At 45.4% G+C, this 26,104-nt stretch overlaps 2 protein-coding genes and 1 long non-coding RNA gene across 3 annotated transcripts in view; 1 reads left to right on the top strand and 2 right to left on the bottom strand.

Annotated features, from left to right (window-relative positions):
• Positions 1–10,114: 10,114 nt before the first annotated feature.
• PDXP (pyridoxal phosphatase) lies at positions 10,115–14,570 on the bottom strand. Its single transcript, XM_080971811.1, has 2 exons — positions 13,947–14,570; positions 10,115–11,863 (listed from the first exon to the last, which is right to left on the bottom strand). Exons 1-2 carry the CDS (start codon positions 14,560–14,562, stop codon positions 11,538–11,540), a joined length of 942 nt encoding a protein of 313 aa, XP_080827937.1. The 5' UTR covers positions 14,563–14,570; the 3' UTR covers positions 10,115–11,537.
• Positions 14,571–14,949: 379 nt separating this feature from the next.
• Positions 14,950–17,661, top strand: LOC308457731. Its single transcript, XR_013977092.1, has 2 exons — positions 14,950–15,059; positions 17,265–17,661. It is a non-coding gene; the product is annotated as an uncharacterized lncRNA (long non-coding RNA).
• Positions 17,662–17,682: 21 nt separating this feature from the next.
• SH3BP1 (SH3 domain binding protein 1) overlaps positions 17,683–26,104 on the bottom strand; it is a 34,563-nt gene continuing 26,141 nt past the window's right edge. Inside the window, exons 13-18 of the mRNA XM_080971700.1 lie at positions 24,859–24,939; positions 24,543–24,659; positions 22,857–22,954; positions 22,247–22,376; positions 21,511–21,623; positions 17,683–19,786 (exon numbers count right to left, since the gene is read on the bottom strand). Of these exons, the coding sequence (XP_080827826.1) occupies positions 19,353–19,786; positions 21,511–21,623; positions 22,247–22,376; positions 22,857–22,954; positions 24,543–24,659; positions 24,859–24,939 (973 nt within the window). The 3' untranslated portion in view covers positions 17,683–19,352. The remainder of the gene's footprint in view (positions 19,787–21,510; positions 21,624–22,246; positions 22,377–22,856; positions 22,955–24,542; positions 24,660–24,858; positions 24,940–26,104) is intronic.

The following is a 26,104-nucleotide window of genomic DNA, read 5'->3' as shown; positions in this document are numbered from 1 at the left end:
AGCCAACAGGGCCACTTTTACTTTCAGAGTTTATGGAAGATGCAAGAAGTAGAGAGTGATCCCTAAACAGTTTTTTTTGGAGCTAACAGTAACTGGAGTACAGTTATGGGGTCTACACATGTATGTTGCTGGGAAATCTGCCTTGTAAGAGGAGCTGTTTGCCTCCCCTCTTGCTTTGTTTGGGTGTTAATAAATATAGCAAATATTTATTAATATATGCTGTAAGTCACCTCCAACATCCAAATAAAACTAAGCCTGGTAGTTCTGCATTTAGGGTTTCTCACCACTCTGGGAAGTCAGGTTCAATGTTAGTGCAATGTAGCGGATCATAGTGCAACTATTTGTTTGTGTCATATTTTATGACGCTTTAATTCATTGTAGTTCATGGATACATTGCAGTGTATTGTTCACAATTTTAAGGCGCAATTGAGGCGCCCTGAGGAGACTTTTGAGTCAAGTTGGTGGAATACAAGATCGTGCATTGCTTATAAAACACCTACAATTTACTAAGCACTGTACAGAGTCTCAAAGATAAGACAGTCACTGGTCCCAGGCTTACAACTTAATAGACCCAACACAGAATATAAATCCAATGAATGAAAGAATGACAGTCGCTAGGCATGAAGACCAAAGCTTCAGGCCTGAAGGTGTGGCCTTCTCAAATGAAAATCCCCAATCTATGGGTCACACAAAAAAAGAATAATAGAGCAGATATCCCCTATAGCAGGACTGTCCAACTTCCAAGAGACTGTGATCTACTCCCACTATAAAAAAACTAGCAGTGATCTACCTATTGGATTGACCAAAGTTATTGAGCTTTTTTAGGGAGCCAGAGTTGTTGAGCTTCCACCTCTTTCTACTTTAGAACTGGATGGTTCTCTGTGTGTATTTGTGGCCAAGATAAACTTCCATTGCTGTGTAATTACCAGGGAGATGGTGCTCTCACTGCAAAGCTACGTGGGTAGTCCACACCCTCTCCCTGATTTTCGTGGCCACAGTGATGTTGCCTGCAGGTTTGCAAGCCCACACAAACTCTTAATTCTCAGGCTTCCAGGCTGAGCTCAGAGCTTGCAAAATGGGACTAACCTGTTGGGTCTGATATCTTGCCGCCTGTTTTGTGTATGGGACAAGTCGTAACTATGTAAACGTCCCACACATGCTGTCTTGGAGTTTTCTTGGGAAAAAGAAATGAATGATTCTGAAACAGCTTAAGATAAATATTGTTTAACAAAAAGTGGAAAAGTTCCTCTTTAGCATTTATTTTTTTTTGCTAACGTGTCTTTTGCTTTATCTTTCTCTGTGATTCCTCTCTTTATTTCTATTGCCCTTTTCTTGTCTTCTGTTTTCCTCCTTTGTTTTGTATTTTCTGCACCTGCAATTTTACTGTATTATCTGAAAATCTCAAAAAAAAATAAATCAGTAACTGAGGACCATCCATTCTGATGGGCAGCAACTATCCAAGATCTCAGATAGAGGTATTTCCCACCTGCTGGCTGATACCATTTCAAGTGGAGATGCCAATGATCTTCGGCATACAAGCCATCTGCTCATTATTTGAACATCACCTGCTTATCTCTAGCTAAGAACATAAGAGCAATTTTGCCGGATCCACCTAAAGGCCTATCTAGCTCAACATCCTGCTTCCCATTATGGTCAACGAGATTCCTGTTTGACACCTACAAGGAGGTCACGAGGGCCAAGAGCACTCACTCCCTGATCATGTTTTCCAGAGACTGGCATTCAAATGTTAATGCCTCTAATTCTGAAGTTAGCACATCACTAGGGACCACTGGTAGGAGTCAGTGTAGCTGGGATCCTGAGCATGCCGCTTAACTCCTAGGCTTCCTGCAATGCAAGTCTCATACAGAAACAGACTACTTGTCCTAACGATACATTAGATTGTAAAAGCAGGAGTCAAATAAACCAAGCAGCAGGCGATCTAATTCAAAACCAAAAGCCCACCAGAACAGAAAAATCTTTCCTTTTATTTTGGAGCTGCAGGAATGTTTGCTGCAGGAAAGGCTATATGCTGCCTTCATACACACCTAAATAGTGCACCCAACATTCTGCTGTCGTTCTCTGTTGATGGTCAATCACTGTAGAACATAGTGCTATGCGTTTGTGGGTGCTAGACCACTGTAATCTCTGAATCAAGCAAATGTTAGAATTTAATGAATGCTTGGAGTGTTAAGACATGGGTGCCAGACTCATATGCATTAATCCAGACCCATGTGTATTAAGTTGTGTGCTAGACAATGCCAATCCCCCAGAATCAACAAGTCTTAAATAAAGTCATACCTCATGTTACGTTTCCTTCAGGTTGAGCTTTTTCAGGTCGCATCCCGTAGCAACCTGGAAGTACCAGAAAGGGTTACTTCCGGGTTTTGCTGCTCGCGCATGCACAGACGCGCAAAATGACGTCACACGCATGCGCAGAAGCGGCAAATCGTGATCCACGCAAGCACAGACGTGGGTTGCATTCTGCTCATGTTGCGAACAGGCCTCTGGAACGGATCCCATTCGCAACCAGAGGTACTACTGTACTAATTAAGCAAGGGTAACTTCCTCTTCAGGTGATAGCCTGGGGGATGAGCCATTAGTACTACAAAGGACCAAAGGAACTCAAGTGTGAGATGGAAGATGGTTGGGGCCTCTCCCTCAACTCAGAGTTAGTAGAAGATCAAGCTTAGAGAGGTTGGAGGGAGGAGGGATGTCACTGGGAAGAAAGGCAGCAAGGTGAGGAGGCAGAAGCAGAGCACAATGCTTGATATCTTTGCCCATGGAGGAAGAAGGGCCCTCCATCATAGGCTCAGGTGGTATATATGTGTAAATAAACCATACACCATAAAGTCACCCCAGTCTCCGCTGTGCCACATTCCCCAAAGGAAACACAAACCCTGGGTTAAGCACCTGAACCCCCTGGGAATCTCACACCACTCAGAGATTTGGGGGGTGGCATGCAACAATACTTATGGGGGGTCTACAGCCCACCCCCACCAATATTTCTTGTATTTCTTCAAAACGTGAGGTTTTTCCACACATGCTGACTCCTTTCTCCTCTTTGGGCTCCTTAGCATCCTGGCTACATAATGATATTCACAGTCTAATGATCAGGAATACAAGGAGCAATAATAATGATATGCCTCCATCCCTTCTCAGTTTTATGAATATTATTTAATATGAAATATTGATGATGACAACAATGATTACACTGGTGGTTCTGGAATGGCGTATTTCATATTTTTTATGTGACAGATATTATGCATGTTTGTTAAATGTTCCTGTCTCACCTTTCCCCGTCAAACCGAAGTGCCCGTGGCAGCTCACATCTGAAATTTTCAATAATCTGTTTTTTTAAAAGGTATATGAAACTGATGATAGGAGATTCACAGAAAATCAATGGCTACCAAAAGGGGAGAGATGTATAAATGCTCTTATTTCAGGTTAGGGTGACCTCTTCTACATCACCAAAAAAGTAGAACTACATCACTGAAGGAAAGGAGGACAGAACAGCATGGATTTGCATATACAGTGGTACCTAAGGTTAAGATCTTAATTTGTTCTGGAGGTCTGTTCTTAACCTGAAACTGTTCTTAACCTGAAGCACCACTTTAGCTAATGGGGCCTCCCGCTGCTGCTGCGCCACCGGAGCATGATTTCTGTTGTCATCCTGAAGCAAAGTTCTTAACCCGAGGTACTATTTCTGGGTTAGCGGAGTCTGTAACCTGAAGCGTCTGTAACCTGAAGCGTCTGTAACCTGAAGCGTATGTAACCCGAGGTACCACTGTACTAATTCATATTCATAAATGCAGATTTGGAAATAATCCCCACAATTTAAGCAAACTTCATTAGATCACATAATGGAAAGATTGTTCCTAGGTCACCTGTTTGCCTACTAGGTCTGCTGTCCAGGTACGAACTGTTGATGGTGAATTTAAAGCCCATACTCTCTGTTCAGTCAGTTCTTTATCTTTAAACCAGATTTGGACCAGACAGCCCTTCAAATAAAGGACTAAATTCTGAAAGAGAGCCCTTCAAACAGACGACTGTCTTCTGTTAAGTAGGACTCTTAGTATTTTGTGGGTTGTTGTTTTTAACAAATAATCAGGGTTGGGGACTATGTGCACCTGATATTTCAGCTTTCCATATCATGTGGAAGGATTTCTGTGGTAACCCATGAGTCATTATGAGTCATTTAGCAACTGAGGCTCAACGGTTTTGATACAGATAGGATGGGATTCATAGAGCTGTGCAACAGACAGATGCTTTTAGGCCTCACAGCAGCCACTTCTGAAATGGAGGGGGACTTCCCATACTAGCGTGTGATACGGCCTGGGAGTCTGCTGACTAAAGAAGTGGAGAAGAAAAAGAAGGAAGCAGCAAAAGTTCAGCCTCCTAACCACATCTGGGTCCTTGAGTTTGCCTAATGCAGCTCTTTGGCTCCTTGCCTATATTGCTTAATTTCGGAGCATGTGAAATCCTTCCAGAAAAATGAGCTTGAGGGTAAACCCTGGCAAGACTCTGGTTTACATTATGATAATGCACAGAACACTTTGGCCCACGCATGTTGCCAATGTGGTTCTTAATAGGTGCTTCCTAATGTCACTCTACTCAGCCATTGCCATGGAATCAGGGCAGGCAATTCCTGGAAGTAAGATGGGTCGTTCTCCCCCATCACTGCATTTAATCAAGAAGCACGGCTGGTGTCTGTTGGGTCCTATCAGCCATAATCTATTACTTCTTCCTAAATATGCCTTTTTTAAAGATAAGAGGGCTCTGGCATGATGTTGGCTGTGGAGCGTGGGAAACTTTTACTGTCACACCCTTTTTATTGTCACACACCAGCATCTTAATTTGGGTGCAGAGAGCAATAAATAAAAAAGGATCCATATGGGTCTAGATAAGATTGCTTGCCAGCAATCTAGCGGAGCGGAGGGGAGAAACTCTGTGGTTTGAATGAATGGAGCAAGACTAGTATAAATTGACACCCACGTTTTCTTGAGAAAAATTGCATCGCTGCACCTGCACCTCTTCAGAAACTAGTATATCTTGTGTGTCCGACTATGGTTTCTGGAACATTTTTTAATCCAATATGCAGGAGCACATGCTGCTCTTCTCTTGCAGGGCAGCCTTGGGATCAGGTCTGCCTGACCACCTTCTTCACACGGGTAACACTTTCCCCCAAAGCTTGTGGGATTGCCACCTAGGTGCCAACAGGAATCACAAGTGGCACAGCCAATGGGAGTTTCTTGTGTACCTGAGCTGGAGGGCCCCAATGCCCCCAGTGCCTGTCTATGGTACAGTTTGGCTTGTGGTGCCCACTCCCTGCCAGGGTGGACTAGAAACAAAACTAGCTCAATGTTTTATGAGTGCTGCACACAATACGTCAGAGCACCAGATGCTCATATTTAGGACTTGGCCTGTGGCATTTTCCTTCCTCTCCCTCCCCCAATCAATTTCCCTTGAAGGACATCTTTGGGGGAAGAAAAGGCTAAGGGGTAAACTCTACACAAATCCAGAGCGGAGTCCCTAAGATGGTTGGATGGCACCTTGTGCAGCTCCTTCCAGCAATTCCTGCAGCCAAGCTGGTGCCAAACATATTGCTCTGCTTTCCTTTGGACCAGCTACACCTAGTCAATGGAAAAGATAAGGCCGAGCAAGGCAGACCAATGGCAACGCTGCTTACTCCCAGTTCCAAGACAAGCTGCTCAGTGTTGTTCCAATACTGATCCTTGGAGGACCCCACTGCTTACTTCCCTCCTCTGGAAAAGCTGTCTGTTTATTTATATACTCTGCTTCTGCTTTTTAAACTGGTTACCAGTTCATATGACAACACTCGCTTTTTTCTGCTGACTGCTGATGTTACATGGCTGCTTTGGGGAGGTGGGGATTGGAATTAGGAAATCCATCTATGTATCATCAGCTCTTTCTAGATTATTGTGGATTCTCTCACAGAATTCTACTTTGAAATCTTTAAAATAATATTTTAGTTTCCTGTTAATTAAGATGTTTTTAATGTATACTTTGACATTCTTCCGTAATGTTTTATTCTGGCTTATTTTATTTTGTGTTTTAATGTGTTGTAAACTGCTTTGAGATCCCCCCTTAAAAATATAAAGCAGTATAGAAATGAAATTAATAACAATACAGTTGAGATATTTTTGTGTGAGAGAATGAGCAAAAGTTCTCACATCCATCACAGCATGGAGACAATACAAATCAATAGTGAGGTACAGCGGAGAATACCTCAAGACTGCTGGATTCCAGTGAAAAATACTGCCAATGCCTCCATGCTTCACAAAGAAACAGTATCAAGCCCTCCTTTTAAAAGGTTGCAAAGTTGGGAAGTATAGACTTCTTGAGGTTTTGCATCAAAGACTCCAGGTGTTCTAGGCACCCTGGTGTCTTTAGGATGGAGGTGCTCACAGCATTAACACCCCAAAAGATCTTGCTCCTCCATTCATTGCAGCTTTCAATCCAGCACAGAGTAAGCATGTCTCTGTGTCTCCAGATTCCAGCCTGCTTCCAGCTCTCACACACAACTCTGGCTACTCTTCTCATACCTAGCAGCTAGGTGTGGGAAGGTCCACCAATTTGTTCAATGGCACAGAGCAACTTCTTTGGTTATGCTAATGGTGGTGCTTAGCTAGCCACCCAAAGCAATTTACCTAGTCCTAGACGAAGGGAGTGGTTGGGCAAGCTTGCTCTCATACATTCTACCCCTACAGATACAGGATCCCAAGAATGGGAAAGGACTCAGGGCACCAACCAGAAACTCATAACAATACACTAGCAAGGGCAGAAATAGAATCCCAGTTTGATCAAACATAATTTGTGCTTGAAGGCCATACACCGATCCTGGAGAAGACAGCTGAATCACTCCATGGAAAAAATGAATGGGAGTAGCTTATGCTAACTAGCAGCCAAAGAGTTATGGTAGTAAAAGCTATGTTATTTGAGTATGTGAATCAGAACTTAGGACTCTCACTTCTTCCTTCTGCTTTCTTGTGGTTCAAGCTGAGCCCCAAGCTTTCCTATGGTTAGCTTTTCTGTTTCTCCCTTTAATTGGTACCTTAGGAGTTCTTTGTAAATGTTTAAATAGGCATAGACCTGCTCATCCGTTTGCATTTTGGTGGCCAGTACATGTTTTGATTATTTTAGGACTCTCACTTGGCAAGTAGACCACTTAGTGGGGAACAGGAGGGGCAGCCCAGCGCTTGCTGCCTTGGGTGTATGTGTCCAGGGCAGGGTGGGGCAGGTAATGGGATGAGAGAAGAGGCCATGTCATTGCCCTCTAATCCTGTGAAATTCAGAAGGCTGAGAAAGGAAAGAGTTTAATTCATGCCCCACAGAAGGCAACTGGTTGCTAACTTTTATTGTAGGAATATAGAATCTATTGAATGAATATACTTGCTTCATACGCAAGGAATCAGCACATCTTACAACAAACTATTCTGACACCTTAAGCCGAATGTTTGTTGCATCAGCTGCTGCACTCGGGAGCCCTCTGCTGGATGAAACGTTGATTTCAAAGGTTTGGTACTTGCGACGACTTTCAGGACTGGGCAAGCTTGACAGTTTTAAAGTGTAACAAATGTTGTGGGGAATCAAACTGTCTCCCTTCAAGTGCTTCCATTTCAAGGAAATGGAGATATCCCACAACCTAACAGGGGAAATGCATTTTCCCCTATAGCTACCAGGATTCTCCCCTGCCCATGTATAAGCTAGAATGCACCACCATTCATCAGGTATTAAGAAAGGGACAGGTTTTCAGCAGCAACCCTCTCAGAACAAAACTACCCTCCAATCCATTACAGTACTTTACTTCCACATTTACCAGGCTTTCACTTCTGAAGCAGGTAAGTTCCCGCAATGCAACATGCAGGGATGGATGCTTTAATCTGATTGTGTGAATAAACCTGCAATGCCTTATTATCCATAGTTGAGTTTAATCTCTCTCTTATTATCTCATTGTTACTTGGACTTCTTTATTTCGTAACCCTGGAAAGTAAGACAAATATTCCACTGAAGATCACTCTACATCCACCCACAGAAGCCAGATAATGACAGCTTCTTGCTTATTCATCACCCTATGTTTATAACCACAATTAGAGCAACATTTTAAAAAATGCAGCACGTTACAGCACAACTATAGTTTTGCACAGCAAACACACAGGATAATACATACCATTTTGTTACGAAGGGAATTTCATTTGGACCAGGAACGTCCGTCCGCTTGACTCTTGTAGGGCTGGGATGGGGAACCCATGAAAGACTACAGTTCCCATCATCCTAGTCAGATTATGCTGTCTTGAGGGGCAAGGGAGCCACAGCTGTGTTGCCAGGCTCATCATGTTATATGTACAGTGAAGTCCAAGGAAAATGAATAATCACCTGTAACATAGCATGCCCTCCTGTTTTCTGCGCACCACTCCTCACTTTTCAAGGCTGTTGTGGTGAAACAATGTGTGCTATATCTCTAAAGCATGACCAGAACAGCCGGGCAAGAGCAGCAGCTAACTTACTCATTGCCCTTGGGACTGGCTTAAATGCAGCATCTCCCAGCTCTGACAAAATTAGCTGCAGGCTCTGTAGTACCTCAAAAGAGCTGAACTAAAAGGTCAAGTCTTCATCCTGTTTCCCCATCGTGAAAGGACATATGAAAGATGAATTTAATAAGAGCAAACAAGCTTGCTCTGGTGATATTTAGACTTGAGTTGAAAGAGGTATCCCATAGGTGGGTTTTGTTTTGCAAATAAGAGCAAAGCAGGAATGGGGCACCTGTGTCCCTCCAGATGTTGCTGGCCTCCAACTCCCATCAGCTCCAGCAAGCCTGGCCAATGGGCAGGGATCGTGGGAGTCAGAATCCAGCAACATTGGGGTAAAAGGATGGTAGTGTTTGTGGACCAGGGATGCAAAAAGAGGCTGCAAACACCCACAACAGCAGTGTACAGAAAGATGTACTGAATCACCTGTTCTCTGAACCTGCCCAAGCCCCAAGCTCAGACGGGGAGACCTCTCTTTCTCCCCATCAGTCAAGGGCTTTTTCAGAACTGAAGCATCTAACACAGTGGAACAGCACACCTCAATGATCTCAGTGATTGGGAAAATAGATCCATAACTGTTGTGACGCAAGCCTGAATTTCAGAGCTTAGGCTTGAACTGAATGGCTTTCAGATGAACTGAAAGATTGCCAAGCGATCTTTCAGTTCATCTGACACAACTTCTCTGCTCACCTTCCTCTTTGGCACTTTCTTCTACATATGAACTCAGTAGCTGCTCAACAATTATATAGTTCTTGGATCAGACTCAAAACAGAATATTTTTATGACCTAGTTTGGTCTGGCTTTTAATGAGTCTCATGAAGTATCAAGTAATGGATTTTTGTGTATTACAAGGTACCCTTTGGCTTCATGATTAAGGTTTTAAAAAACGTGTATCCTCTCATGAAATATAGCAGCTTTGCTCCATTGATTAGGGATAAACCTCTGTAGAATTACTGTTTCTCCTAAAGCTTTCAAAGCTGAAGAGTTCAATTCTTCTTCCATTTTTTTCTGCTAAACACCCATGCAGGACACTTTCAAGCAACTGAACGGGACTGAATGCGCTCTCCAGAGTTGCACTTTGTCACCAAGTTCACTTGGCCCAGACTTCATTTCTTAACATTTGGATATTGTCTGGAAGGAATTTTAATTAGAAATCAGGAAGAGCTGTAAGTTAACACACATCAAGAATCTAAGCAAAGTCACAGCAAGTCTTGGAAGGGCTTCCCTACCAAAGAACAAACAAACCACCCTCCAGTTCACACTGACTCTAAAACTTGAGTGATGTTTTGTATTTGCCTCAATTCAGCTTCTCAGATATTATGTCATGCAGATTATTTGCATTTCTAAAATGAAACAGAGCTCATCAGCAAGTACACCCTTGCTTGGTAAGAAGTTGTGTCCAATTTCAGCACCTTCCATTTGGGTTTCTTCTCCCCCCTCCCCCAGTTTGAAAAGATAATGTGTATTAAGATAATCAACTAATTTATTCAGTCATTATACACAGCTATCCCTGATTTGAGATATTTCCAGCATGCCCACTGAGTAGATTAATGGGGGAAAAAGCCAGATTCCATCTTGTGCCTGCATTTTATTATGTGCAGAATGACAGCGAATGTCAGAGAACCACAACAACATGGAGGTACAGGTAAGTGAGTGGGCCCAGAGGCTACATACCCACTTTGGCACAACTCATCAGCATAATTTATACAAACACTTTAATAAATACATAATAAACCATAAAAAGACAAGCAAGGACTTATTTTGGGATGCTGTGGCACATTGACAGCACTGGAAATGCCAACGTTATCCCACAAATCAAAGAACACCACAGCAGGTCAGAGGGCGGACCAAGATTCACCCCCCACCTAGGAGAGTGGTGAATCCTATCAGGCACAGACAGGAGTGAATTAATTTGCTGACATGTTTCATTGGTCCACCCAGTCAGAGAGAAGGGGGTGGGGGAAAACACACTGGGTTCCTACCTCAATACAGGCAGGAATATCTGGAGGCTGTTATTACTGAAGGATTACCAAGACGAAGTGACAGCCAATTCAGAACTTCATGGGCACAAAAAAATTGTTCTGTGCATTTCATTCCTTACAGCAGCAATCCCAAAATTAAACTGGAGTGATAAAAATTCTGTCACCTGAGAAAACTCTCAAGACAGAAAAAAAACCACTTTCATATTTAATTCACAGTTAAAAGAGTTTTACATATTCCAGATTTACCACACATGTGCTTTCTGACTGAGCTAGCTGGCACCTGCACAACACAGCCCTTTTGGAGTAATTCCTGTGGATGAAAATGCCAGGCAAAGTTTGAGTGGATCAAACATGTAACGTCCATCAGAAACCTACCCTCAGCCCTTATCACTTCAGAGCAAGTTGTAGTGTTATGATAAGCTTGTATATACACCCACAGGAATTATTTTCCCCGAAGAGCTGTTCTGTAGAAGCACTGTGTTACTTCTGAACTGGATTTTGAATGCTCCCCTTTTCACAGCAAGAGTTCTGGGATAAACCCCGCTACCCCAGCACTAGCATGGAATGACAGTGGCTATAGAAGAGAGATAAATAGTACCGGTACAAACGTTGCTTCATTCAAGCTTGGGAACAGCAAACATTACAGCAAGCACATTGCTGTGCTTCAAAGAAAAGAAAAAAAGCCGAGGACAACAGTAAGAAGGCCACTAGTGGCAACAGTAAAACCAAGATAATTTAAATAAATAACTACTTCATGCCAAGAGGAGGGGAAAATAAATAAATAATGGTTCGGCCTATAAATAACCCACTTTCACATAAGATTCTCTGTTCCCTTATAGCTGGCTAAAGTAAAACAAAAGGACCTCAAATAATGAACTAACACCCCTCTCTTCATTCTTGAAGAAACACTGGAATGTGATGAGCCCAGAATCAGGGAGAGAGGGAGCAGAAGTAGGAAAGGGCGGCAATCAGGAATGGGACTAGGAACTCTGCCCACCCACATCTCCCCTTACTCATCCAGGCCGGGTATTAAGTCTGCAATACTGTCCACATAATAATGAGGCACCAGGTCCTTTGCAGCAGGGCTGTCGCTGGCCATGTATGCCTGTGCCTCCTCTAGGTTTGAGACTCCCGTCAGGGTCAAGACCGTTTCAAGGCCACAGTTCTTGCCAAACAGGATATCTGTCTCCAGCCGGTCACCCACCATGAGCATGCGGGACGGATCCACACCAAAGCGCTCCACAATGCACTCAAACATATACGTGTTGGGCTTCCCAATTACCATTGCTTTGCGCCCAGATGCTGTTTCAACTGCAGCAGTGAGGCTCCCTGTTCCTGAGAGAGAAAAGACAATAAGACACCCTCATGTGAAAAGATTGGTCTCCAATTCATTAAGCAACTTAAGCATAGCCTACATATTTATGCAATCAAGCTAGATTGGGTTGACAAAGGATGTGCAAAAGAGCAACTTTTTAAGCCTCCAAATGGTGAGACTGAACAGGCATAGTTGTCTCAATGAGGTGGTAACTCTGCAACTGATAATACCCTTTAGGAGACGGGGACATGCATCACTGAATGCTCCTCCAATTGCATGGAGGAGAATTCAACCATGCAGTCCCCACCTGCAGCCAACCTGTGCAGCCCAACACACTATGACCTCAGCCTCAGTGTTGGAGATAAGCACTTGCTTGGTAGCCAAATGCAACAAGGAATTGAATGCATGTGATCTAGCAGAAAGGCGAAGGAGAGGCATAGCACTCCATCCCTCCTATGTGCCAGACATAAAAACCAAGCAGACTGCAAGACAAGGGAAGGTCCCACCTCCATCCCCAGGATAGAAATGCAGTGAGCTGGTGGAGGAAGGACAGAGCTCTTTATCTCTCCTTTGAGAGTCTTCAGCAGGCTAGTAACTTTTGTGGGCTTATTACAAGGCTGCTGCACATCTTAAACCCTAGTCCGAGAACTTAAATCCTAGTCCAAGGATAAAAGCACAAACTCTATCCAGGATGAGAGAGCTGGCTCCAAGGCCTTGATGAAAAGAAATTCTACTCCACCCCCTGCTGGTGTGTTAGTTCATGGAAAGAACACTTTTCTAGCATTAGGCTAGATATTTGAATTTCCTTTCATTGTGTCATGTAACTTCCACATTGTCCTGTATGACTACCAGTAAGCTTCTCCTTTGATTGATTAGCACTGGCACTAAGTGGGATGTAAACTGGTCACATTTGGGATACTGTTGAAGTTAACAGTGAATATTTCCAAATAAAGAATGAACAGACATGTCAGCTGCCTCACAAGTGTGGCACTAGGAAGTCTGGGGAAATAAAATCAGGAACCTGAAGCCAACTAATGGAATTGTAGCACTTTTTTTTTTTTAGTTCTCTTACAATGCTTAATAGATTCTAGGTTTGGGATTCCCCAAGATACAGAAAAGACCTGAGAAAAGACGGCCTGCACTGTCACACAGAGCCTGATGCACAGGTGAAGGAAAGTGGATGGCTACTCATGATGGTTTGAGAAACTGCATGGCTAACTCACAATACTGATTAATGTAAGGCACCATAATACTGCAGAGCTAGCTAGCAACCCAAACAGCCTACCAAGAATATTGGGTACCTGGGATGTGCCACGTATCACATAGCTTTACAGGACCCCATACTTGGCAGACATTGTATTTTACCATCCGATGAGCAGGATACAGGAATGGGCTCCCAAACTAATAGTGCTTGACCACTGACGACATAATACATGGCCAGGAGTTCCTCCCAGACCCAGAAGGGAATACTATCCTTAGTCCAGGATGCTCCTAAGAGGCTCCACAGATGCCAGCAGTGGGACACAAGGGTAGTGTTCCTTTAACTGGTATTTTAGGAAAAAGGACACCTGACCCTTTTGGAGAACCATCCTTAACCCTTGACCCAAGAAGGGTGGTCTATGGACTTAGATTCAAACCCTAGCTCAACTCATGAGGTGTCTAAGTAAGCCATAAGAGTTCAGCCTCAGCTTTAGCATCTATGGTAAAAATACTACAAGCGAGACGGCGTATTGTTCCGTTTGAACCACAGCAACATGGGAACAAGCCCCATAAGGCTTAAGAAGCACTACCTCAATTCTAAGATTTTTGAGGCGTCCCTTACCAGTCACAAGTGCTTGCCATCTGAACCCAGGGCACACCCTAAAGTTCGCCAGCTGAGGTCCCAGACCTTACTTTAAAAACCCTGGGCTCCTTGTCCTGTCGGTTTGGAAATCCCTCTCCAAAGCTAAGGAGAGCGAGGGCGGCGGGGAGGGAACAGGGCAAACTACAGTCCCTCGGCCATGACGGGAAAGGGAGCTCTGCTCATGCTCAGGAACCCATCCCTCCTGCTACCACCAGGCGCCGCAGAGGCTCCGTGTTGGAGCCCCGCTCCCCGTCACTCACCCGGGGTGCGCTGCCCGCTGCTCAGCGGGTGCCAAGGGTCCGGGTCGGTGGCCACCAGCAGGCACTGCGGGTCTCGCAGGTAGGCGCAGGCCTCGGTCAGCTTGGCGAACGTGAACTGGTCGTCGTAGCCGACGACGACGGCGCGCACCGGGAGCCCCTCGTGGCCGGCCGGGTCCTCCTCCTCGTCGTCTCCGCCGCCTCCTTCGCCCGCCAGGCGCAGCCCGGCGTCCCGCAGCTCCCCGCGCAGCCCTTCCCCGCCCAGCACGAAGACGCAGCCGGTCGGGGGCGAGTCTCCGGAGCCGCTCTCGCCGCCCAGCAGGCGCTGCCGGAGGTAGAGCGCGGAACAGAGCGCGGAGCTGAAGACCTGCTCGGCGCGGACGCCGCGGAAGCCCAGGCGGGAGAAGCGGCGCTCCAGCTCGGGCACCGAGCGGCGGCTGTTGTTGGAGACGAAGAGGGCGGCCTTGCCGTTGCGGCTGAGGCGCTCCAGCAGCTCCGGGGCGCCGGGCACCGCCCGCTCGCCTGTCCACAGGACCCCGTCGCAGTCGAAGAGGACGCCCTGCGCCTCGCCCAGCACCTCGCGCAGGCACGAGCCGCTCAGCCGCCTGCAGCCCGCCATGCTGGGACCGGCCGCTCTCACCGCCGCCGCCGCCGCCGCCACCCCCGCACCGCCTCTTCCTCCTCCTCCTCTGCTCCCGCCCGGGCCAATCAGGAGCGCGGCGCCGCCATGACGGACGGAGGGGAGGCGGCGGCGGAGGAGTACCAATCGAGGGGCTCGGCGACCAGGCGCGTCGGGCGAAACAGAAGCGGGCCTCGGCTCAGCGGCCAACCGCGTTGCAGGAAGACCCGTGACTGGCAGGTCCGAGGGGCGAGGCGGATGTTACCAGCCATGGTGATAGGGGCGGGGCGGGGAGGACGGGGACTGTGTTGCCATGGCAACCCGTTACAGTGATTGCGAAGGGAAGCGGATCCAGAGTGGGCGGGGGGGGAAAGGATGGAACCGAGGACTTGAAAAGCCCGCCCCCTCCCGCCGTAGCCTATGGGAAAAAAGCGGTATGGAGGCCCGGAGCAAAGTGACAGCCGCTGTAAGCCTATCAGGTAGAAGAATAGAGGTTAGTAGCCTATAAAATACGGCGAACGGAAACAACAGCGTTAGCGAAAAGTGGGCGTCACAGCCTTATCTACCTATCGTAATTAAAGAGTGGAGGCGGGACTAAAAAAGAAAAAGGAAGTAGACTATTAAAAAATATATATATCAGATGGTAAACAAACCTGGGTGGGCGGGGAAAGAATGAGAGACGGGTGTTGACGCCAATTGGCGGTTTCAGAATGAAAAAAGAAGGCGGAGCAAAAAAAAAAGGCCAGCCAATGACTGTCTTGGAAAGGCCTTGTGGACACTTGCTTACACACTGTTTTACAGCGGTCTTTTACAGCAACTGGCACCAAATAACCCCGGGAACTGTATTTTACCCTTCACAGAGTGCCAATTCCCAGTAGATTTAATGAACTACAGTTCTCAGGGTTATAGGGAAATGGAACTGTTATGTATTCTGTGGTCTGTGTTTGCCTGAGCTTGAGTCTGGACAGAGGAATCTGAGCTCCTGTGTTCTGATTCGATACATGATGTCCACTTCAGGATTTGGGCCTCTGCCATTGGTCCTTGAACTCTTGAGTCATGATTCGCAGCTTGGAAGTTTAGACGGCCAATCATGTTGTGAGTGGGAGTGGCCCAGACTTTCAGGAATGTATATAAGCAGCTGCTTTACCCCTGTTTCCCAGTTATGTAGTTCAATAAAGGTTCTTGCTGTCATCACTGCGTCTTGCCTTGTGGGAACCAGCCTACACTTCAGGAATGTGCCTGAGAAGTGTGGCATGGGCTCAAGTCGAAGGGTGGCTGCGAGGTCCTTCAGAACTTCCCCTTCGTCCTTCTCCTGGCAGAACTGAAGTCCTGTGGATGCCTACCTGGCTTTTGCCCTCTATAAGCAAAAGACAAATAAATGGCTTTTCACTAGCAGCTGGGTGGAAGAAAAGGAATTGATCCATCTACTCACCCTGCCTATGGCTGACAAGTGGTCCCACCACAAATTGAGATATCGGGAAATGAAGCCTCCACCATAAAACAGATTCACCGCTCCTATTAAGAGGGCATCTGAATTTTATCCAGCTGCAATTGAATAAGCATGACTATATCTAAAGTAGCAGCATTAAGGATAAATAAAACATGATCCTGGCCAACCGCTCTTGGGTCTGTAATTTATGGAGATTTAATGAAAACCAAGCACAATAGATCTTGTCTGTTCGGAGCACTAAAGAGAAGTTAGCAACACTGATAATACAATCATATTCATGTCTGAAGTACTTAACTTCTTGAATTAAATGAGACTTACTACTAGGTAAGAGAGTATAGCTGGGGTGGTGAACTTTTTTTCAGCCAGAGGGCTCAGTCCCTTAGGAGAACCACATGCCATGGGTTCTGGCCACACAAAAGCCAGCAATTCCTAGCTACACACACACACACACCCACACACCCACACACACCCACACACACACACACACACCCCTTTCATACAGACAGAAAAGATGCATTATTCACATTTCAACTATACATTCCAGCTAGGCGAAAGCATTAAAGAGGGTTGGTGGGGGTGTCTTTTGGGGCGTGTCCCCAAGGACCATAGTCAGCCTTGGCCCTGGAGTTTTCCTATCCTTGCCGTATAAGATTGCAGCTTGATTTACAAATTCTGTTATTAACCACTGGTTTCATCTGGACTCCCAAAAAATCCAAATCTTAGCTGATCTTCCCGTATATCTAAACAACATAGCACAAAGTTAAATCTTGAATGCATGCAGTGTGGGAACTGCTTCCTTGTCCCTGTCCCTCCCCTCCCCCTGCACCCCTGAGATCCATTCAGATTGATCATGTGGACAATTATTTTGTGCAGAATGCCCTTCAGCCTGTTTGCCTTTATCGTGTGACAGAATGCAAAGTGATTTTCTGGAAAAGCGTGCACATGACTGCAGCTTGGTGAGTGAGCTGACTGGATTATTTATACACAGAAACAGCTGTGTGCTTGCTCGTGGTTTGCTGGGTTCTGCAACTAGCAACACCTGCAGTGGTGTGTGTCCTTTTTGTCCTATCAATTTATAAATAAATTTATTTTAACGGAGTCATCATTGTAAGACTCTGGTGCTCTCTTCTCTGCAGAAAGGTGACACATCTCTGCTCAGTGAATATGGGGGGGGGGGGATACCTCTCCCACAAGTGCCAATATGATTTGCATTGTAGAAGATTCAATGTTTTTAAATTTCAGAGAAATACAGGTAATGGGGAATTGCACCATCAAAGAAGGCAAATACTCCTGGTTTTTTGCACAACAGAAGTAATGCTATCGTGGGAATTTGCAGAGGGTTAGTACCTCTGTCAGCTTGCTGTAGAAAAAACTATGAAGAGACTTGTGGTCACCTTGAAGGCTAAAAAGTATGCCAATCATCCCCAAAGCTGAAGTCTACTCCATGAGAAGCATCTTATGAAGTTGACTTTATCCCACAAAAGCTTATGCCGTATACATTTAAAGCAACACACGACAATAGTAAGAGACTCTACAGTATTTGATGATACAAACAAAACTCTTATGTGTGAAGGCAAGAGAAAGAGCTGCAAATCTCTAAAGACAAAAAGCAATAAAAATACTGTATTTAATAAATTGCATCTGGTGAATAGGACTCTGGACCATGAAAATGCATGCTGCAATATATTTATTAAAACCTTAAGATGCCACAGAGCACTCTTGTCATTTTGCAGGATTTTCTCAAGAACTATCCAGGAGTTCAGTTTATCTCTGACACAAGCAAAGCAGACACATTCTTTAAAAAATGAAGGAACGTGCTCCTTCTCTCAGCCATAAATATGACCGTACAGTTAAAAAATAATTTACCAGCTATGTATAAAAATAAGTGGTCACTTTTCCAATCCTAAGGAAACCCATGTGAAGAGTTTATTAGGTTATGTCTGCATTGCAAATGTAAATGAGCTTAATTGTCCTCTCCCAAAAGATCCTGAGAACTGTAGTTCCTTAAATGGGGTACTACACATCTCTTTCAAAGTCTTATTACATAACTACTGCTATACACTTTCTTGGAGAAGCCAAGGTTAAAGGTTGCAGGGCAGGTGTGCCTGCAGCAAAAAGCTCATCCAGAATATAAGGTGGGAAGTCCACTATCCTTCACTCATCCATCTTCAAACTTAGGAGTGGTTCAAATACACATTTGCACCTAAACACTTGCATGTGCGATTGTGGTATTGTGTGGCAAAGTCCAGACAAATTTTCAGATCAGCTCAAACAAAATGGGCATTAGTTATGGTGCTCACACATTTATCTGCCAATAATTGCATAGAGAAACAAAGCGATGTGCGTGCATACGTGAACAAGCCCTGAATCTAGGCTCTCCACAGTGAGAATACATACACTGACTGTAACTAGGATCAAGCCTCTACCTTTAAAGAGCAGCCAAAAGGAGGAGTCTATTGGTGACAGCTTCTAGCGTTACTACAGTTCTATGATGGGAAAAGCTGCACGTAAAATTAGTTCCATTAGTTCTTCAAGGTCCAAGATCCTTTTTGGGGTGCACAGCTGACAATTGTGTTTTGGCCTGCACTTTTGATTTTTATTGTGCTGCACCTGCTGCCCTTATAAAAAATAACTAAAAATATCGCACATAACCTGGATATACATAGGGTTGATTTTCAAATGGCCCACCCTCTCTACCAATCACATCCCTACCAATCACTGTAAAAGGACAGAATAATCCCTGAGACTGAGCTAAGGTGGGATGTAGGGCAACTGGAATCAAGTGGACACACCCTGTTAGGATTTGTTGAGGTTCTGAATTCTCTTCAAGGGGGAAAAAAAAGCAAAGACATTAGAAGCACAAAAAAGCAGATCTGCACATTATACAGAATGGAGCATTAGACGGAAAGGAAGAATTCTGGACGGTACCACATCACACAGCAGTGGGGGGAAGTGAATCATATGTTTGAATGCTCTCAGCTTGGAATGAACTATTGCATCAAGAACAAGGTTATACAGTGCAACTTAACTACATGCTGGAAGGATTTTTTTTTAAATGTCTCTGGCTCTGCATCTGAATGCTGCTTGGGAAAGATCAGAGGAGTACCAGGAGGAGAGTTCAAAATAATACAAAGTAGGAAAAGAGCCATTCATGAATAGTGGAAAAGGCAGCAAGAAGCAGAGGCACATGGAAGAAGAGAGATTGCTTTTGAGGTTGCAGACGCGAGTGCTGGTTTCCAAGCCACAATAATGACAGATGTCAATATGGCACCTCTATGTCCCCACAAGAGCTTTGTGTGATGTGCCCAGGGTCACACCTGATCATGCACCTTTTCCTTCCTTACGCTGCAGCTCCTTCTTCATTATTTTCCTGAGCATCAACCTCCAGATCCGGTGCAGATGGAGAGCTGCTTCTTTCTACAGGTGGGGGTTCACTGGGCCCCATTGTCACAGGGGGGGATTCCTTGGATGTTTCTATGCTGCTGTCGCCAGGAAGAGAAAGAGGTGCTTCATCTGCCTCGTTGGTCCTGCTTTCTGAAGGAGGCTTCGGGGATGGGGACGCATTGCGACTCTGACGCCTGACTGGCTGGGGTGGAAGTGGTGGAGGGACAGAGGGAGCTCGCACGCTTCCTCCGACGGTTCTTCGAGGCATTGCTTTAGGGAGAGAAGGAGAGTCTGGGGCAGGAGGCTGGGTCTGAAGCTGCACAGGAGGTGGGGTTCGAGGTTGGGCTATGGGCGGAGGCACCGTGGGTCGGGGTGGAGCAACTCGCTTTGCTGCAAAGCAAAACAATGAAACAAAATCCAGGTTCTGAGAATTTTTGCCTTGCGGATGTCACCTGTTATCTATATGGTCTCTCCGCACAGCAGCTCTGCACCTCACACCCCTCCACATTTCTTCTCCTACCAGTGCTTGTACTCAAGTGTATTTTTGCAAGTTTGGAATTAAGATTCCCTTCTAAGGATTCTCTCCAATTCCTCTGAAAAGCTATGATTTCCTTACAAGCAGGCCGTAGATCAAGTCCCAAGCCCCCAAACCACTTGTGCAGGCAACAGAAATCCAGAGGCACAGCCTGCTTCCACACTACGGCCTTGCAACATTGCACAAATAATGCTTTTCTCTGGTCACCTGAATGTGGAAACTGTGGATCCACACGGTGAGTTATTTCCTCCACTAACAGCATTCCCATCCACATCACAAATGCATAATTTGGCAATGGGAGAAGCTGTGGCTCTCCATCTCCCATTGTCCCTGGCTATTGGTGAGGCTGGCTGTGGCTGATGGGAGTCCAATACCTTCCCCATCCCTGGCATAAACAAAAGGCACAACACTGGTGGCTGGATCTCAACTCTGGTACATTGCTACAGGAACAAGCCATGCACAAGAGTTCCACTGCACAATGTAGCTCTTCACAATAATGGTGATGATTATGAAAAAGAAGTAGATTAAAATGGTGCAAAGCATAACTAAAACCTGAAAAGTTTATTGAAACTTATTATGTCCGGCTATCCCCAACTGCACTACAAACTTGTGATGTAAGCAGCCATTGTTTCCAACCACGTTGACAAAAAGAGCTACAACAATTAATCACTGTTGCAAAACTTTGTCATCTAGAATCACAAGTTTCCTGACAGTAGGGAAAAGGCTTTGTAAGCTGTGCAGATTTTCAATCATTGTTTAACACATTCATAATAAAACATTATGATTTATATGTTTTGAAGAGCTATTGCTCTTCTGTGCCAAAGGAAAAAAAGTGGGAAAATGTTAATGGTGGAAGGGACCATGTTGCAGGAAAGCAAATGACAGATATGCTAACAAGCAATGCAATGTGTTAAGGTGTGGAAAAAGAGTGTGGAAAAAGTAAGGTGTGGAAGAAGAGACTGGGTGCTTCAAGTGGGGGTGGTCAATATTGCAAATGGGTCAATCAGAGATCACAAATCACAGATTTTTCCTGGGAAAGGGCAATTTGGATTTAATGGGGGGAAATATGGACTGGCATTTTTTATTCCTACAACTGTTGTGTGGACTATGTTAAAAAAAACCAGATTGCTTCCAGATGTGGGTTTATTAGGGGATGGAGTCTCTTCATGCATGCAAGTTTTTTTTTGCAGTGGGTCCACATGACATCATTAGCACCACTGGGAATCAAATTTACCCTTTCCAGGGAAAACCCAATAAGTAAAAAAGCTTGTTGCCAATGGTGTGCCTGCAAATTAAACCCCTGTCTGGAAGCACCCTAGAATGCATGAGCAGTGCCCATTCCTAAATCACCACCCACCTGGAAGCACCCAGTCCCCAGGCAATGATACTACTTGTTTCACAGAATATTCTCCTGCAAAAAGGAGCTCAACTAGTGTAAGGATAGTGCTGCAATCACATTTGATGCCAAGTGTGTTTGAGAACAATGTCATTTGGATTCCCCAGAAGAGCTGCACAAGCTGACAGAGCTTATTCTGGAGCAAACAGTTCCTACAGAAGCACCCATAAGAACAAGACTTACACTTCCTCGAAGCATCCTCAGCAGGAACAGGAGTAGGCAAAGAGACTGCAGCTTCAGTAGAAGGTTGGGTCACCTTTGAGAGTACTGTTCCAGGGGTCGCCTCAAAATTTTTCCTGTCAGTTGGTAAAAGGCTTGTAAGCTGTTTGTAGTCTGATCTCTTGGCTAAAAAAGACACGAGTGTGTGTGTGTAGGCTGGATTTCTCAAACGGATTTGAGCAGCTGAGCAAACTCTTCCACTATAGGCTTCTCTTTATGTTGAGCCCTCTAGTTTGGTGGTGCTGTTACTGGATGCCATGTCAATCCATAATAAGACGATGCTCATCCACAGCTTGATCATGGATGAAGGGGTTGGCATGTATTATTAAGACTTGGTTGGGTGAGCTGAATGGCTCCAACCAAACTCAGCTGTGTCCACCTGGGTACTCAGTCTAGCACCAGGCTAGATGGGCTGTGTGTTTCAAGAGCTATATGCCCAACCGCATGCCTTCTTGACCCCTGTCCCTCCTGGCTTACTAAATCTAGCAGAGGGTAGGGCATTGACAGGTTGGAGCCAGAGCATGATTAATGCTTCGTTGTGTTACTAAAGCTGCTTCTATATCATAGAATGGTAGGCTCCTTGAAGTAGAGACCTGCCAGATCTTTGTAAAGCACTTTGTGCCTGGGTGGCTCTATATAAACAAACGTATCTCACAGTTCCAGGAAAAACTGTGACAAAACATATGCTTATACTACTTGCCTTTCTCCGGGCCGTGGTGAAGCTGGTTCAGCAGAGAGAAGCAAAGATGCGGGTTCTTCTGCTGCGGAGACATCTCTGTCTTTAATGTCTGATGGGGGAGTGAACAGGCCAGAGACATCAAAGTCAATATCTTTAAAAAAGGGGAGAAAGACAAAGTTATTGAGACGATCTGAAGTACTGAATCATACCCATTATGAAATGTTGTAGTCTTCCCTTGCAGGAGGAATTTCAATTTTTGCTATCTTCCATCTCTTATGGCTCATGATCTTTATGATCCAGGGGATGCGGTTCGCTCATAGACAACAGGAGATGCCCTGGCCAAGAGTTCCTTATAACTAGGTGGTTATTTATGTATTTTTGGTGGGATTGCAGTCAAACATAACCACCAAGCTGAGGGCGAGTTAATGCATGAAGGGGTTAAGATCATATAATTGTATTCCTAGACTTGGCCAGTTCTATGAGGGCAGGGACAAGGAACCCGTGACCCTCTGGATGTTGCTGGACTCCAGCTCCCACCATCATGGTCAGCCAGTGGTCAGGGATGATGGAAGCTGTAATGCAGCTCCTCACCAGGGTAAAGAAAAATTCAGGCCAACAGATGATGGACTACCTCCTGGGAAGAGGATGTCAGCATTTTGTATCAGGGGTTCCACAACTCCCACAACTTGGATGGAGGATACAGAAGCCATATCTAGTTGCACCTGGCACCTGGGGGAGACAGCAACAAGAACTATGTTAAGCAAAGGCTGTTCATCCTAACTTTTCCTCTACAGTTTCTGATGGGAGAGAGTGAAGTCAGTGAAATTCCTCTTTCCGTGCAGCTCATAAAAGTTATACAAGGCTTTTTAAAGGCTAGAGGTGACAAATCTAGGACTGTTTTAATTAAGATATCAGCTCTTCAAAGTTCACGGAGGAACCAGACAGAGTGTTTTCCCTTCTGTTAGGGCATCGCAACCTGTTTTTTCCTCCATTTGAGGAGAAGGAAAGGACATAACATAACTGAAAGTTACTTCTAGGCTTGCCACATCCTAGCTGGGACAAGTCTTCAGTTTTTCCCAGAACCTCAGAGGAAAGCAGACATTCCACAGGTTGGACTTCTCCCATCAGTCTGTTGTAGTGACAAGGAAAATGTCACCTTTGAGATCACAGGGGAGAAACTGGATCTGGCTGATGGAAGGGATCCTTACCTCCCCCATCTCCCACAAGTCCATCTACTGGTTAATCACCTGAGGTCTATACATAATAATGCCAGGGGACAGCTTAAAAGGAGCTCACTCTCAGAGCCAACCTAGTGATTGACACTGACAGCTAACCATAAAAGGACCTGTTTGCATTCAAACCAGTCTTGCAAACAGGAAGGGAAAATGTCTCTTTGCATATGTGATTTGAAACAAAGTCTGCAAACAGACTCTGAAGGTGTGCTGTCAGGCAGGAGTTTGCAGGCACTGCTGGTCAGCTGATTGGCAGTGTCTGCAAACCCCACTTTGCCACGTCTTTTTACTGTCCCATAACTGGGGACAGGTGTGACTTCTGGCATGGGGCAGGTAGGCTGGGCTTAGTAAAAACAGCACCATGGACCAAATGGGAAAGCCTGTGGGGCCTAATTAGACCTGAGGGTCAGCAGTTCTCCACATGTATTCTAGACATTTTCAAGTTTTGGATAAGCTGCCTTGGATGGCCTCTGGAATTCTTGGTACGATAAGGCTCTGGTGGGTGTACACAGCACCATTCTCAATTACAACTGATACATGTATATGTCTAAAGAGTTCAATTAGTGAATACATGCTAAACCAAAAAGTGGAGAATGATGTTGTTGGCATCTGTCTGTCACAAGAGACAATGGAGTGTGCCTCCAGGGTTGAAGTAAAACTGCTGCCAAAGTGACCTCCCCAGAGTGCAAGCCTGGGCAATGTGTTGGAGGTCCTGGGTTACCCAGACAATAACACACACACACACACACACACACACACACACACACACACACTGGACTCACTGATGCGGTCCAAAGGAAAGCAGAGCAATATGTTTGGCATGAGCTTGGCTGCAGGTGTTGCCGGAAGGAGGCCTACAAGGCGCCATCCAACTGCCTTGGGGACTTCAGTCTGGATTTGTGTAGGGTTTACTCCTCAGCCTTTTCTTCTCCCGAAGATGTCCCGCAAGGCAGCGGAGGTTTAGGATCAGAGTTTTCCTTCTCCTAGATGGGCTACCTTCCCAGGTTGACGAACCCCATCTGCCCCTCACTTCCCCTCCCCTATACCCCAGCGGAGAATGTATTCTGGCAGTTTTATACAGTTACCCTTCAGTCTGTTGGGGCCACAACAGGTTGGGCCCTAGGACAATGGCAATGTTGCTGGGGGTCATCTTATTCACTTCCTGCTGTTCAGCCAGCTTGGCTAAAAAACGAATCAGATACCTGTTGGGAAAAGGCAAGTACTGTAGTGAAAACCAGGAAAACCACTGCCTTGACATTTCAAGTGGGGCTCTTTTGCCTGTCTGTTGAGTAACAACAGAAATGCAACAGGCTTTTTGCAGCACCGAGAGACACTGATGGTATAAGCGCCACCTACCAAGCTCCATCTTAAAGCCCCTAAATACTAACAGGTGTGCCACACCTCATGTTGTTGTAGTTGTCCTTGGGGAGACGGCTGCAAGTGTCCCGAAGATGCTCCAGTCGATTCTCTGGCTCTTTGATACTGAAAGGGAGAGGTGAGGAGGGCTACAACAAGCTTCAAAAGCAAAGGGACCCATCTACTATGATCATTGCTTATATGGAGTCTTAACTTTATTTTCTCATGTCCAGGGGCATTTCAATCACTGTCTGGCTGCCAGTCTGCTGCTCCAGCTCCACATGTGTAAATCCTATCCTTCTTCCTATCAGCTCAGAGTGGCAACCCTGGATGGGACTACTCTGTTTAAATTCACAACAGCCCTGTATTGTAGGTTAGGGTGTGAGTGATAGCAACAGGTCGAAGGTCCTGCAGCTAGCCTTATGGCTTGATCAGGGATCAGAGCTAAGGTTTCCCAGATCAAGGGCAGATCTAAACCATCCATTTCAAGCACTTTTAAAGCACATGACTGCCTCCAAAGAATCGTAGGAGCTGCAGTTTGTTAAAGCTGCTGGAACTGTAGCTCTTTCGTTGGGGAAACTACAGTTCCCAGAATTCTTTGGGGGAAGTAATGTGCTTTGGGGGTTAAAGGCCATCATTCTAACTATTGCGCCACCTGGTATTTCAGCTGGCAGTCCAACATCACTTTTTGGGGGAAAGAACTCATTTCCCCTAGTTCCTGAGAGACATAATACCCAATGAGTATTTACTTGGGACCAAACTACTTAAGATGCAGAAGATCAGCACAAGCATTTCCTGACATTTGTATTTTTATTTTAAGGCAGAGTGGCTGAGAACTCCAAATTTGATGGGAGCTGTGGGGCTGGAGGACAGTGTTAAACCCACTTTCCTTTCATATCAACTAAATTAAATCCCCCATCCCCAACCTCAAGCTGCTGTTTTCTCCTCTGGGGAAAAAGAACATGTAGTTTACTTCATTGAGGCAGACAACAGCTTTAGGTGGGAATTGAGATGGGGAAAATAGCTTTTAGAGACTTCACCCCAGTGCCAATGCTCTGAACTTGATTTTCTGGGACAGCCAGTGGCAGATCTTCTACATTTCATCTACTTTGGCCCTAGAACTAAGTCTCACTTTTTCCAAAGGGATTTATGCTGAGGTGATTGTGCACTCGAGCCAGGAGTAGCAAACCCTATAGTCAGGGATTGTGGGAAATCTGGGCCAGAAACATCCACAGGGTTCCATGTTGGCTAACTCTGCCTTAAGCCCAGTATGTTACTAATCATAACACTT

This window comes from Podarcis pityusensis (assembly GCF_964106645.2).
Source record: "Podarcis pityusensis genome assembly, chromosome: 10".
In the NCBI taxonomy this organism is placed as follows: domain Eukaryota; kingdom Metazoa; phylum Chordata; class Lepidosauria; order Squamata; family Lacertidae; genus Podarcis; species Podarcis pityusensis.
The sequence above is the reverse complement of the archived record's forward strand: the minus strand, read 5'-3'. Positions and strand labels throughout refer to the sequence as shown.

Bases quoted from the DNA above. Each gene is read 5' to 3' on its own strand.
- PDXP (XM_080971811.1), bottom strand. From the start codon at position 14,562: ATGGCGGGCTGCAGGCGGCTGAGCGGCTCGTGCCTGCGCGAGGTGCTG. The intron at 11,864-13,946 runs GTGAGTGACGGG...TTTCTCTCTCAG, and splicing joins CAGCGGGCAGCGCACCCCGG to GAACAGGGAGCCTCACTGCT.